The following is a 13351-nucleotide window of genomic DNA, read 5'->3' on the forward strand; positions in this document are numbered from 1 at the left end:
TTATGAGAGAAAAAAATTAAGAACTGAACTAATTGGAGTTGAACTAAACTGAAATTAAGCTGAAGAAAACAACCCTAAGTACGGAGTACATTATACACATCATACAATTTTTTTTTAAAAAAATACTTTTAATACTGTCATAGTGTTGAAACACGTTAATTTACAATGGATTAAAAATTGATATTTATAAATATTAAAAGAGTCGATATTTACACGCTTTACTACAACAAACTCCTCAAGTAAATGGTAACAGTCTAGTTGGTTACAATCTTGAAAGATAAGAGTAGTACTTCGTATTGAAAACCTATTTACAAACATGAAACATCGTCTAGTATAAGAGATTGTTATATACACTCAATGTACGGTGTACGGTGCAACCGTGCAACTATGAGAATTTTGCTGTCGTTAGTCTGTAGCACCATATAGAAGTTGGGCTTCTTCAAATCATACCAATCCAATGGGCCTCTTCGACACAGTTAACAGGCTTGGATTCGATTAACCTGAAAGAGAACAAGTACGAAACTCCATTGTTGAGCTTGGCAATGCTTTTTTCTCCTTCAATTAATACATGAACATTAAACCAAATTCTACAAACAGAAGTGCAAATATCAGAATTTATTCGAGGTATTTTTAGCTTTAGTTTAGGGTTAAGTAATATTTTCCTTCAATGGTTGATTAAGTTGATATATCTGTGATTATTTATAACTAATAAACCTTGTTTACTAATTACTGGGTTTCAGGAAATAAGGAAAACCATGAAAAGGGCATTCAAGATCAATAGTTTTGTTAATAATTGGGTAATTAAAATTTCTGGGTTCTGTTAGTTTATCAAAGCATTGGAATTTATTGATTGTTTTCAAACTCTGAGTGTTCTTAATTTCTTTTTTGGGGGGATTATTGATTCAATTAATTGAATTTTGCAGAGAAATGTAGGAATTAGGGGTTTTTCAGCATTGGCTGGAAAGGGAAAAGGGCTGCAAATATCTGGGGTTAAGGATATTATAGCAGTGGCTTCTGGTAAAGGTGGAGTTGGCAAGTCAACCACTGCAGGTATTGCCTCTTCCTCCATTCTCTCTCCTCTTTCTCTTAAAATTATATTGGAATTTTGTTAGGATGAATGAAGGAGGAAATGGGGTTTTTGGCTGTTGATACCTTTTGATGAATTTTTATTTGGTTGCACATTGTGTAGTAATTGGTTGATATTGGGATTGATAAGATAATTTAATTGCTAATTGATGATCTCAAGTCTCAAACGTCGGCTTGTTTTTAAGATGTCGACCCGTGGAATTTTGGAGTTTGTTGTGTTGATATGGAAATTGTCTGTAGGGTAAATGAAGCATGGGAATGGAAGTGATTGATTTTCAACATTGCAATTTTATAGTTTTTTAATGGCAGCCAAATTGTGAGTAAGTGACTGAATATTAGCTCCTTTGTAAGGTGTTTCGAACATTAGTGGCAACATAAAGGGGAAATGCTTGTTTCTCTGCACCAAACTAGGAGTAATGATGTTGAACATATTGTAAAATGTTTTGGGTTACTGTAGATATCATGATATGCAAGGTTTCTATGAACTTTGTTCACATGTTCCGTCCAGATACTCAGCAGTGAGGAAAGTGGATGTTGTATTGTTATTAATGATAATTTTTTCATGGAGTGTAACTAATTGTCCATTGATGCCACTACAGTCTACAGTGTGGTGTTCACGTAGTAGTACCTTAATATGAGATCCGCTGACTCTTGTTATGAAGCATCAGAGTATTAAGCTAGTAACTCCTATAATGACCAATTACAATAATCACTGAGGCATTAGTAATGACTGCATCAATTATCTATCTGTTTTTAGCTCATTCTTATTTTATTTTATTAAACTCTTAATATCGGCTTCTAGCTTAGAATTTCAGTTTGGAGGAGTAAATTTGTTTTAAAAAATGGCTTTTCTCTTTGCTAGGTCTTCATTAGATGTTGCATCCTTTGCATATATTAGTTAGCGTCATTTTTAATCTACACCTCCGCTGATTCTTCAGTTTGGGTCACACTCAAGGAGAAGAATTGGAGGGTGTTTCATTTATCAGTTAAAAAAAAAAAAAAACAACAACAACAACAAAGACTTGATTCTAAAAATTTATTTCCTTTCCTTTGGGGTGGCTGGCATGAGTGGATTTTTTCAAATACTACATGTAATTTCTACTATGACATTCTAATTAAATGTTTTGACCTTATTTTGAAGAGGAATAGAGTCATATTAGAAACTTTGCTAATATAGCTGATATGTTTTTGTGTGATTATTTAATTTGCAATTAATTTGGCTGTTGCCCTTGCTAATAGATGTCAGCTTGCTGTTGGTCTGCTTGATGCTGATGTCTATGGACCTTCTATCCCTACAATGATGAAGATTCATGGAAAGCCAGAAGCCACTGAGGGTGAGTTTTTAGTTCTGTGTAACATGTTATAAATTCTTGGTGTATATGTAAATAGACACTTTCCTTGGTTGATTTCTTGTCTATCTCTATATAGTTCATACATCATCTTCTTCTGGTTGAGGGGCTCTTTATGCTATGAGCATATTATCTCATAATGGATATAAATTATTTCCTTTTTTTGCTAAATTTTTTAGATTTGAAGATGATTCCCAAGGAAAACTATGGAGTAAAGTGCATGTCAATGGGATTGCTTGTGGAAAAGGATGCACCAATTGTTTGGAGAGGTCCCATGGTACATAACCCTGCATCATATGCTTGTATTATCTTTTGATTCTGGCATCAAACTCTGGGTTTCATCTTGGCTTGACTCTAGTCTTTCAGGTAATGAGTGCTCTAGAGAAAATGGCCAAAGGAGTTGATTGGGGGGAGCTTGACATTCTTGTGGTTGACATGCCTCCTGGAACTGGTGATGCTCAGCTGACTATTTCTCAGCGGCTGCAATTATCAGGTACTTTCATTTTGTAATTTGTTAACAGTTTAGTGTAAACTGTAAAACCCCAACATTTGTTTGCGGGCTTATGCATAGCATCATCACTTATATCATTAAGCGTAAATAAACTCAGCAGATTAATCAAGTCAATGTATCTTTGTAGTGAAGAATCTTTCTGTTTTGGCCCCGCCTGGGGTGTTGGGGTATTCAGGAGGCGGTGACAGCACAGTGTTCACTGTGATGTCATTTAAACTAATATGTTTTGCTTCCTTTGGTTGCTTAGGTTAGTAGTCCAGCTTGAATTATTTCGCCTGAAATGTAACTTTTTTGTTTTTTCTTGTATAGGGGCTATAATTGTCTCCACTCCTCAAGATATTGCATTACTTGATGCTAGAAGAGGTGCTCACATGTTCTCCAAAGTCAATGTTCCGGTATGATTAACTCTTTTGAAACTATTGACTGCTCTCCTGAATCGCTCAATGTGATAATATTTGAGCAAATATGGAACATTGATGCTTTTGGCCGTGTTGAAATTCTGTACATAGGACTTAATATATTTCAAGAATGGAAACTCAAGCTTTCCTAAGGCTGACCAATTGTTAAACTAATAAATTCTCTTCTGCTGCTTATTTGTTTCATCCTTTAGGTTAAATGATGTTTACTGTCCTCTGGTCTTGATGACCATTTGTGTGCTCTTTGGTCCTCTAGTTAAGTAGATCCCATGATAAATAAAAGCATAATTTTACCGTCACTGTTTGACCATCGTCTTGATGGACAGTTATAGTCTAGTTGGTTACCTGTAAGTATCTGTTTCTGTTTGGTGTACCTCTGAGACAGAATCTGTCAGGACGATTTGCCTCTTGAGAGTTGGGACTAAGGAGATTTGCAGTTTGCTGATTAATTGTAATGAACTGAGATCAGTCCCACAGCAAAACCAATATACAGCAAGAATTTTTTATTTTTAACTTGTAGATTAATAAAGATTGAAGCTTGGTATTAATAGATAATGGTGGGAGGATTACAAAACGATGTTAATAGCTTGAGGCTATCACACTTTTAATAGCTTTAGGTTATCACTTTCCAAATGGCTTTAGGCCATGACTCTCCAAGGTTTCCCTTCATTACAAATTTCTGCTTACTCTTTTCCTTTCCCTCCTCCATCTATTTATACTAAAGCTAAAGACTCTAACCTAATAATATTAGACTTCCCAAATTGCCCCTCCTAAGGTTAGTCTATTACATTAATTTCTGTGTTGCTTGTCAGTTATATCTGTTTAATAGTACAATAATGTATGGGCTTTGGTTTTCCCTGCAGATTATAGGAATCATTGAAAACATGAGCTGCTTTATGTGTCCTCACTGTAGCCAACCTTCATTTATCTTTGGGGAAGGAGGAGCAAGGAGGACAGGATCTGAATTGTCTCTTGAATTTCTTGGTGATGTAAGTGATTATCTTTTCGAGAACTTTAGTATGAGGAAGCTATGTCCTAAATTTTTCTTTTTGGAATCATAAAGAATCAAAATCTTAGTATTGTTCTTTTGTATTTCTACTGTCAGAGTCTCAAGTCCATTTCTCCCAGCAAATGCTTGGGTTGAAATTGTTTTGGGTTTAATTTTGTTTGTGTTGCCTGTCAGTTGATTTCTTCCCCTCACCCTCTCTGCGTGGGAACTGAAACATGTTACGTGTAATACTGGTTGATGAACTTGTGTTTTACAAGACCAGCCTTAGTTCATTAGCATCAAACAAGTTTTTACCTGTCCTGCCTATGAGTTATGGTATAAGGAAGATCTCTTGGTGCACCAACTGCATATTTCCTTAGAGTTGACGAGGGAAAAATATCAACATCCAAAAACCTGACCTACTGATAGTTAATCTCGATTTTAATAAATCCTGCAAGAAGTTCTGAGGAAACTGCCTAAAAATGGGTAAGCATTGTCATGGAATTAATTGTGCTAGAAGAGAGGATGTGTTTTCCAACTGATTGAGTGTTTCTGTCTTCATTGGAGATAACCAAGCCTGATCTCTAAGGCTCAAAGTGAAACCCCAAAAGTGTAGCTGTGAAGATTATGCTTGGTTAAGGAATGATAGATGAGATTGTGAATTATCGTATGCCCTCAGTCCCTAGAAAAAAAGTTTGCCCTTTCACAATATCCTAATCGTGCCTGACAGTAACAATTACACTACCTTGCCAACACACCACAATACCGCATGTGAGTACTTCACAGTGTCCTCATTTTGTCAGTTTGTGTGTCTGTTACTTAGCCCTGAGTCCCCTATTCTTTGCTCTCAGCCCACTCTACCAATATCCAATTATCCCCATGATTGAAAGATAATGTAACTATATACAGATATTATGTTTTTAGATGGATTTTGACTATGATTTTATTTCCTTAAAACATTTTTACAAGTTTATGTTATAACCACCATTGCAGATACCCATAGAGATGGACATTAGAACTTGCTGTGATGATGGTGTCCCTATTGTAATATCGTCACCAGATTCAACCAGTGCCAGAAGATACACTGATGTGGCTCAGAAGGTTATAAAGCGACTAGAGGAAATTTCAGAGAAGCAATTTAGCCCTGAAATTTCACTATGATTTTCAGGACTTGCAAGACAAATTTCCAGTGCTCTGTGACCTTGTGCCTTTCTGAGGAAAAAAGAGAGGGATGGTGGGGGGGGGGGTGTTGGGAGCGTTCGGGTAGATCTTGTAGTCTAACAGTATTTTTGTGCAGTCAGAAAATTCTAATATCAGGGTCTACATGTAATCAAATCCTCTTGTGTGGTAACTATGGTGTGCAATCATGGTATTGCGCTTCAAAATTCATGGGGGTTACCCCTCCAGTTTTTAATTGTCTCTGTATTTACTTTTCAAGTTTTGTTGAAACGCCTTCTATTTACCTGAGTGTTTAAGTTTTCAGCCACAATTGTTCCAGATTGCTGCTCTTTATAGCTCGATACAATTTCCTCTTTGGCTACCTCATTGCTAATGTTCTTCAATACGCTTATGCCATTTCATTGTTTTCATATCTTCAACTAAACCATGTTTATACAGTTAGCAAGTGGCTGGTGATTGACGCCCTTAATGCTCTTTACGTTCATTGCTTGGCTACCACTTTACTAAACTAGGATACCTTACCTTTTGCTATAGGCTTACAATGATAAACAATAGTGATGTAAACATGATTTAATCGTAAATCACATATACCACTCATACCACCTTCAAGACTTTAACCAGCTAAGCCAACTTAGTGTTGATGAAAGTTACTACTTACTACGGAGTAATAATATCATCTTATGTATATCTCAAACACTAACACGTGTTGCCATAAAAGGTACATACATAGTACTTACTAGAAAAGGAATCGTGCCTGTTTGCCACAACAAAAGCAACTGAAAGATGTTTTGTTTGTCATTACATCGAATAAAAAGCCCACAAAAAAGACCATTTTAACTTCACTATACTAGTACTAATAATCACACTTTTCTGGGCTCTAAAACTCCATGCATTTCAGAACTTGAATTCAATTCACACTTTCTCTCTCCTCCATCTTCTTCTTCGTTGAGTGAGTTGTTCTTCCCCAAATCAATCAAGCCTGAATGCATCACCTCATCTTATCCCCCAAATCCCTAATTTCTTCTAATGTCTTCTTCCCCTCACTCCCTCTCCTCCCTCCTACAAACCCTAATTCAATCATCCCCTCAAATTCTTCTAAAACCCTCAGAAATTCCATCGTTAATTGCAGAGGAATTGAAGTTTCGGTCCTAAGTAATCACTCCAATTCGCCCAGTTCTTCGAATTATAATGGCTCAATTGGAAATGAGAAGTTGAGAAATGTAGATGTTAAAGATGTTGATATTGCGACGCTTGGAAATCTTTGCGTCGACATTGTTCTTAATGTTCCTCAGCTTCCCCCGAAGCCATTGCCTGAAAGAAAAGCTTACATGGATTCCCTGTCTTCTTCTCCTCCTGATAAGGTATTTTTCTTTTTCTTTTATTTCACATTTTCTTTGATTTTCATTTTTTTGTTAATTAAAATATTTTATGTGGTTATTAATGAATAGTTTGCTTAATTTTTGCTGCTTTAATTTAAGTCTTTGGGTATTTATATTGATTATACATTAGCAAAATGTTAGATAACAATGATTAGCCTCTTTTTGGAGCAATTTTTGTAAGTTCCTTTATTATAATATGCTTATGCCATTTCTTGTTTCATGAAATATCTTATGCCAATTTAATCCCAAGAAAATATAATGGGAAAGAGGTTTTGTTGGTTGAGAATGGAGCCTATGTTTTTGCTCCCAAATGGAAAGAAATTTAAGGGAAAATGAAGAAATGAAAATTAAAGGCTAACTTGAGTTTGTTTGATTAAGTGCTAGTATATTTTAATGGCATTGGATAATTGTGCTAGTTGTGCCTGGGTATGTTCCAAACTACGCGTACGTGATTCACCAGCTCCAAACTTTACTGGTTAACTAATAACTTGATTATCCATGGGCCATGGCAACTGATGGTTAATGTCTAATCTTATTGCTGCCAAGATTTTAGTATAACATATTACTCCTTATCTAGTTCATGACACAAAGATTCATTGATAACCCATTTGGTAACCACTTATAAAGTTATAATAGTTATAAATAGCAATAATATGAACAGATTTACGTTAAATTTGGCAAGCAAACTAACATTCTAATGTCCATAGTAAGGCTTTCTCATCCCAAACTTGTGTTTTTCTTCATAAATGTCCGTTACCACCTAATACAGCTTTTTGGTTGAACTAGCATTACCACGGAAATAAATATTGATTTTTCTTTCAAATTTATATGCTAATTCATTCCCATTACCATAATTTATTATTACTTACCAATTGGGCCATGATGGTCAATACTCCCTCCGTCCCTTAATATAATGCCTCTTTCTCTTTATTATTTGAGGAATAAATGCTCAAGAGGCATTGTATTAAGGGACGGAGGGAGTAGCATTTAAACTTTAGATTATAAACTGAAGTAGCCCCTCCCCCCCCCCCCCCATTAAAAATGGAAGGATTTGCTACTTTGCTTGATATAATACAGATTAGAATCCTGCAAGCATGTTCTTGCTTATAGAGTAAGATGTCAGTGGTATTAGAAAACTCCCAATGCTAGAAATTAGGAAGTTTAGGGCCTTTCTTTCTTCTACAGCAATTTGTTTAAAACCTTGCTAGTATAAAAGCTTAAATTCCATGGAGGTTGAGCTTTCCAAAAGGCCAGAATTAGAGTTCTTTCATTGGAGAAGTTTTAACTTTGTGATTTTGTTAGCTTCTTTGTCTTATATAGAGTTCTTTGTTGCTTTCTAAATGGTTTACGATTGCTTGATTAACATAAATTCAAAATTGGTGAAGTTTTTACTTTGTGATTTTGTAAGCTTCTTTGTCTTATATAGAGTTCTTTGTTGCTTGCTAAATGCTTAATGATTGCTTGATTAACTTTTATATTTCTTTTCTTGACTGTATTTCTGAATTCTTACATTGGTGATCATATGTTTATCCCATAGCAATATTGGGAAGCTGGTGGCCACTGTAATACAGCCATTGCAGCAGCCAGACTGGGACTACGATGCCGTGCTATTGGTCATGTGGGTAATGAAATCTATGGCAGTTTTCTTCAGAATGTGCTAGATGATGAGGGAATCGGTTTTGTGGAGATGGTTGATGATCTTGAAGCTGTTAAGAGTGCAACCGAAGCTTATCAAACCCTCCTTTGCTGGGTTTTGGTGGATCCTTTGCATAGGCATGGTTTTTGCAGGTTTGTGTACCTTAAGTGTTGTTCTGGATAGATAAAGAAGTGATGAAGCTTGATTACAATTTGTTCTACGTGCTAGAGAGTAGATTATCTGTTGTGAATATTTAAGACAAACGAAACAGAATGACATGACATTATAAAATTCATGATTTAACTTTCACTTTACTTGTTAACTAAATGTATGTTTTCTCTATCAGCCGAGCAGATTTCAGTGACGAGCCTGCTTTTAGTTGGATAAATGAGCTCTCAAGGGATGTAAAATTGGCTATTAAACAGTCAAAGATTTTGGTGGTCAATGGGTATGGTTTTGATGAGCTCTCCCCTGGTTTTATATTGTCTGCTTTGAAGTATGCTGTGGAAGTTGGAACTTCTGTCTTCTTTGATCCTGGACCAAAGGGAAAATCTTTATCTATGGGATCTCCTGAAGAACAAATTGCCCTTAATGAGCTTTTGAAGATGAGTGATGTTCTGCTTCTAACTTCTGATGAGGTTAAAGCTCATAAACTTACCAGTAATCTACATTACGCGTCTAAATTTATTCCTCATTCTGAATGTTGTGCTTCCTCTGCAAAAACCTCATTTGGCTCTTTATTGGACCCTTTTTAGGCTTTAGGCATGCGTTTGTTTGCTTTTTATAAATGCTTTACATCACCATGCTGCTGTATCTATCATGGCTGCCTGTTTGTAACGTGTGTATGCAAACAATTTTTTAGGCTGAATCCTTGACTGGCATTGGGAATCCAATTTTAGCTGGGAAAGAGTTGCTCAAAAGAGGGTCAAGAACCAAATGGGTCATCATCAAAATGGGATCGAAGGGTTCAATACTTGTCACTTTTTCTGGGACATCTTGTGCCCCATCATACAAGGTAACATTTAGTCATCTAAAACTTTGTGAAAAGTAGTTTATACTCTGTATACCCAAGATGCTGCTTTAAAAGGATAGAAAATTGTCTTCACCTTCTGCGCTTTTCATATGCTGAACAATGATCGTTAAACAAGTTTCAATGAAAGAGAAATCTGTTCTTGGCTGCATGTTCACATATACATTTTTGAACTCTCATTACTTTATTGTGCATCTGTCCAACTTAGAGAGAACCTAATTTGAGGGATGCCATCATATATGATGTCTGAAAGTGTTAACTTTATAAAAAAATTTCACACGCAGTTGTAAATTGAAAGGAGTGTTGTCATCAATTCATAAAACATTAAACTACCTATGGTACATACCTTAAGCTGTAATGTGATGAAGATCAACTTGTGTGTGATGTTTATGACCATGTCAACACGTGTGGGGCTTTGCTCTAGGCTCAATTTAATAAGCTTTGGTGCAGATAACACACGTATAATGTGCTGTTTAAGATAAAGAAATACTGAGACTAGGATTTTAAGTGTTTATATTCCGCACAATGAGTACTATGTTTTTATGTTCAATCTGCACGCAGATGGCTTAGACCTCAAGATTAATGATATACAATCAGTACAAACCAACAAACAAACAAAAAAAACTAAGCCCCTACTCTTTGCACAAACCTACCTTCTATGGTGCACATACTATTTCCATGTTTCCTCTTTCATAAATCTACTGTGTAACTGTGTTAACCTACAGGAAATCTCTTCATTAAATTTTCTTTCTAGCTCCTTCTTTGTAGCTCCCCATATTAGTAGCAAAAAAAAATATCATTAAACTACCTGCTTAACTAGACTTTTCTAGCAGTACTTTTTAGCAAATTTTCATGTTTGGGTTCCCCACATTTTGGGTTGATGCTGCCTTTTTTGTAATGATTTTCTGGTCTTGTTGCCAAATGTGTTTTGACTATATAAAGTACTGTGAAAAGCTGTCCTTATAGAACTTGTTATTGTATAAAGGTTTTTCTTTGTTTTGTCTTTATATAACAGATGAATACAAGTTGCTACCATGAATGTTTCAGGTGAAGATCATTGACACTGTTGGCTGCGGGGATAGTTTTGTAGCTGCTGTGGCATTTGGTTTCGTGCATGAAATGCCTATGATTCACACATTAGCTATAGCTAATGCAGTTGGTGCTGCCACAGCTATGGGTTGTGGTGCTGGCAGGAATGTTGCAACCTTAACAAAAGCAGTGGAACTCATCAAGGCTGGTGATCTAAATGAGGATGACAAATTTTGGAGGGATCTTCTTGATAAATCTGCAGAGGATCAGGAATTCACTTTGCTCTCAAAGAAAGTATTCAACGTAACAGATAGTAATTTGAATTGTGTGTCCTTCGAGAAGATATATCCTGAATTGACAAGTAAGCTTGAATTAGCCAAGTTATTCACTAAAGTCTTCTCTTCCGAATCATAGTCATTTTCTATTACTGCACATACCAGTATTGATTGTTGGCATCTTGCCCCATTCTCCACCCTATCCCTTCACCTTTTGTATTCTGGGATAGGCTGTGTGAATTTTGGTTCACTGTTACATTGTAACAAACTGCTAATAGTTGCAGATATGATAGGAGGAAGTGATAGCAGAGCTATTGAATTTTTGTAACTAGAATTGCAAGGATATGTACTTAGATTGCCACCATATTGGTAAAAATAGGGGGTCTGTGTCTGCCACATTGGTGAATGGTGTATAAAAAAAAAATCTGGCAATATTTTTGTATTTAGAGAGCGACGGGTACAAAGACACCCTGATCTAAAGTTGGGACCTGTATTGTGAATTTGTGACTTCGTATGTATTTGTTCAAGCATTATTCTGTTAGAGCAAGTTTAGCCCCAAGTCTTAAGACTTGAGATGACATCATCATTTTGAGTTTTAAGATTTATATTTAAGACTTTTCCCATTTTTCTTCAAAAATTTCAAGCAAGTCTCAAATTGAGTCTTGAAATTTCAAGACTCAACTTAGACTTGAGATTGGGACCCACTTCACCCACTTTACTTTTATTTTTATTATCCTTTTTTTTTTTACACTTTTCAACATATAATATGTCAAATATGTTAGTCTTAGAGCTAAAGTGATAAAATTGTGTAAGGGACCCACTTCACCCACTTTACTTTTATTTTTATTATCCCTTTTTTTTTTACACTTTCAACATATAATATGTCAAATATTTAAGTCTTAGGGTTAAAGTGATAAAATTGTGTAAGGGACCCACTTCACCCACTTTACTTTTATTTTTATTATCCCTTTTTTTTTACACTTTTCAACATATAATATGTCAAATATTTAAGTCTTAGGGCTAAAGTGATAAAATTGTGTAAGTCTTAATGAGTCTAACAAGAATTTGATGACATCATTATCAATGGGGATCCACCAAAAATGATGTCAAATTCAAGTCTTAAGACTTGGGGCTAAACTTGCTTTTGCGTACATAATTTGTTCACATAAAATGAAATACTTCGTATATGGTAGACATGTTTCTTTTTCGTATATATATATATATATATATATATATATATATATATATATATATATATATATATATATATATATATATATATATATATATATATTGGAATTTTTATTTTTTTTTTTTGAAACCAAGCTGCAAATTAACATTAGAGCAGATCAAATTTTTTTTTGAAACATATTTATTGATGTATTTTATTATTAAAAGGGGAAAAATTCTTTTATGAAGTCATATATATTTTCCATAAAAAAAGAAATGGCTACTCATGAACAATTGTAGCAATCAATCAACCAAAAGCAACAACAATGATTCGTATTGACTCTATTGTGTTAACAAACACAAAACTCGTATAATACAGGATGATAATAATCATAATATGGTAAGTAATGAATTTGGGTATATTTGACAATTCAATGAAGATGATTTTCCAATGTCTTAACATGACCCCGTGAATAGCTGTCAATTCGGGTAAACGAGTTGGGTTTGGGTCGGGTCAACTCGGGTTGGGTCAATTCAGATATAATTCCATAACCTATGCGGGTTGGGTCATGCTTGAGTTGGGTCATACTTCTAATCGAGTTTGGGTCGGGTTTAGGTCGGGTTAATAACAGATCGAGTTATATTCGGGTCGGGTGAACAATAGGTCGGGTTTAATTCGGGTTTTCACGGGTTAAAACAGGTTAGGGCAATTCTCGGGTTCGATTCGGGTTTATTTCAAGTCAATAATTTGCAAGTTAGAATCAGGTCGGGTCATTCTCGAGTTTGAGTCGGATTCGGTTCAAGTCAATAATTTGCGGATTATAATCAGGTCAGGTCATTCTCAGGTTCAAGTCGGGTTAGGTTCAAGTCAATAATTTGCCGGTTATAATCAGGTTGGGTCATTTCCAAGTCGGGTCATCCTCGGATTCAAGTCAGGATATGTTTAAGTCAATAATTTGCAGGTTAAAATCAGGTCGGGTCATTTCCAAGTCAGGTCATATTCGGGTTCAACTAACTATAAATAGATAATTATCAATTTTATCAAGCTAACTATTTACATTGACTATAATATATATGACAATATACTAGGGAACTATAATCTACAATTTAGAAAGATAATTATCTCCTTTGACCATACAACAAATATATACTATATTTAACTCTTAAATTTGAGGATGATGCTCCTTTCTTTTGCTGGCTTGGACCGCCTTGGTCTCCCAAGAAAAAATGCTTTGATCAATAATAATAAGGTGGTCTAAATTGCATTTAAGGTGATTTGAAATCGGGTCAGGAACAATTTGGG

At 35.2% G+C, this 13351-nt stretch overlaps 2 protein-coding genes across 2 annotated transcripts; both read left to right on the top strand.

The window, feature by feature from the left end:
* The first annotated feature begins 445 nt into the window (after window positions 1-445).
* LOC110728927 (iron-sulfur protein NUBPL-like) lies at window positions 446-5861 on the top strand. The gene is made up of 9 exons (XM_021908589.1): window positions 446-624; window positions 741-797; window positions 924-1050; window positions 2298-2420; window positions 2615-2712; window positions 2802-2928; window positions 3256-3341; window positions 4226-4351; window positions 5344-5861. Exons 2-9 carry the CDS (start codon window positions 756-758, stop codon window positions 5509-5511), a joined length of 897 nt encoding a protein of 298 aa, XP_021764281.1. The 5' UTR covers window positions 446-624; window positions 741-755; the 3' UTR covers window positions 5512-5861.
* Window positions 5862-6346: 485 nt separating this feature from the next.
* Window positions 6347-11461, top strand: LOC110728928 (fructokinase-1-like). The gene is made up of 5 exons (XM_021908591.1): window positions 6347-6890; window positions 8446-8696; window positions 8891-9182; window positions 9407-9559; window positions 10622-11461. The coding sequence occupies exons 1-5, from the start codon at window positions 6513-6515 to the stop codon at window positions 11015-11017; spliced, it is 1470 nt and encodes a 489-aa protein (XP_021764283.1). The 5' UTR covers window positions 6347-6512; the 3' UTR covers window positions 11018-11461.
* Window positions 11462-13351: the final 1890 nt, after the last annotated feature.

This window comes from Chenopodium quinoa, unplaced genomic scaffold, assembly GCF_001683475.1.
Source record: "Chenopodium quinoa cultivar QQ74 unplaced genomic scaffold, ASM168347v1, whole genome shotgun sequence".
Taxonomy (NCBI): domain Eukaryota; kingdom Viridiplantae; phylum Streptophyta; class Magnoliopsida; order Caryophyllales; family Amaranthaceae; genus Chenopodium; species Chenopodium quinoa.

Coding starts and splice junctions, on each gene's coding strand:
- LOC110728927 (XM_021908589.1), top strand. CDS start 756: ATGAAAAGGGCATTCAAGATCAATAGTTTTGTTAATAATTGG. Junction 1,051..2,297: donor TGGCAAGTCAACCACTGCAG/GTATTGCCTCTT, acceptor TTTAATTTGCAA/TTAATTTGGCTGTTGCCCTT. Junction 2,421..2,614: donor AAAGCCAGAAGCCACTGAGG/GTGAGTTTTTAG, acceptor TAAATTTTTTAG/ATTTGAAGATGATTCCCAAG.
- LOC110728928 (XM_021908591.1), top strand. CDS start 6,513: ATGCATCACCTCATCTTATCCCCCAAATCCCTAATTTCTTCTAATGTC. Junction 8,697..8,890: donor CATAGGCATGGTTTTTGCAG/GTTTGTGTACCT, acceptor TTTCTCTATCAG/CCGAGCAGATTTCAGTGACG. Junction 9,560..10,621: donor CTTGTGCCCCATCATACAAG/GTAACATTTAGT, acceptor TGAATGTTTCAG/GTGAAGATCATTGACACTGT.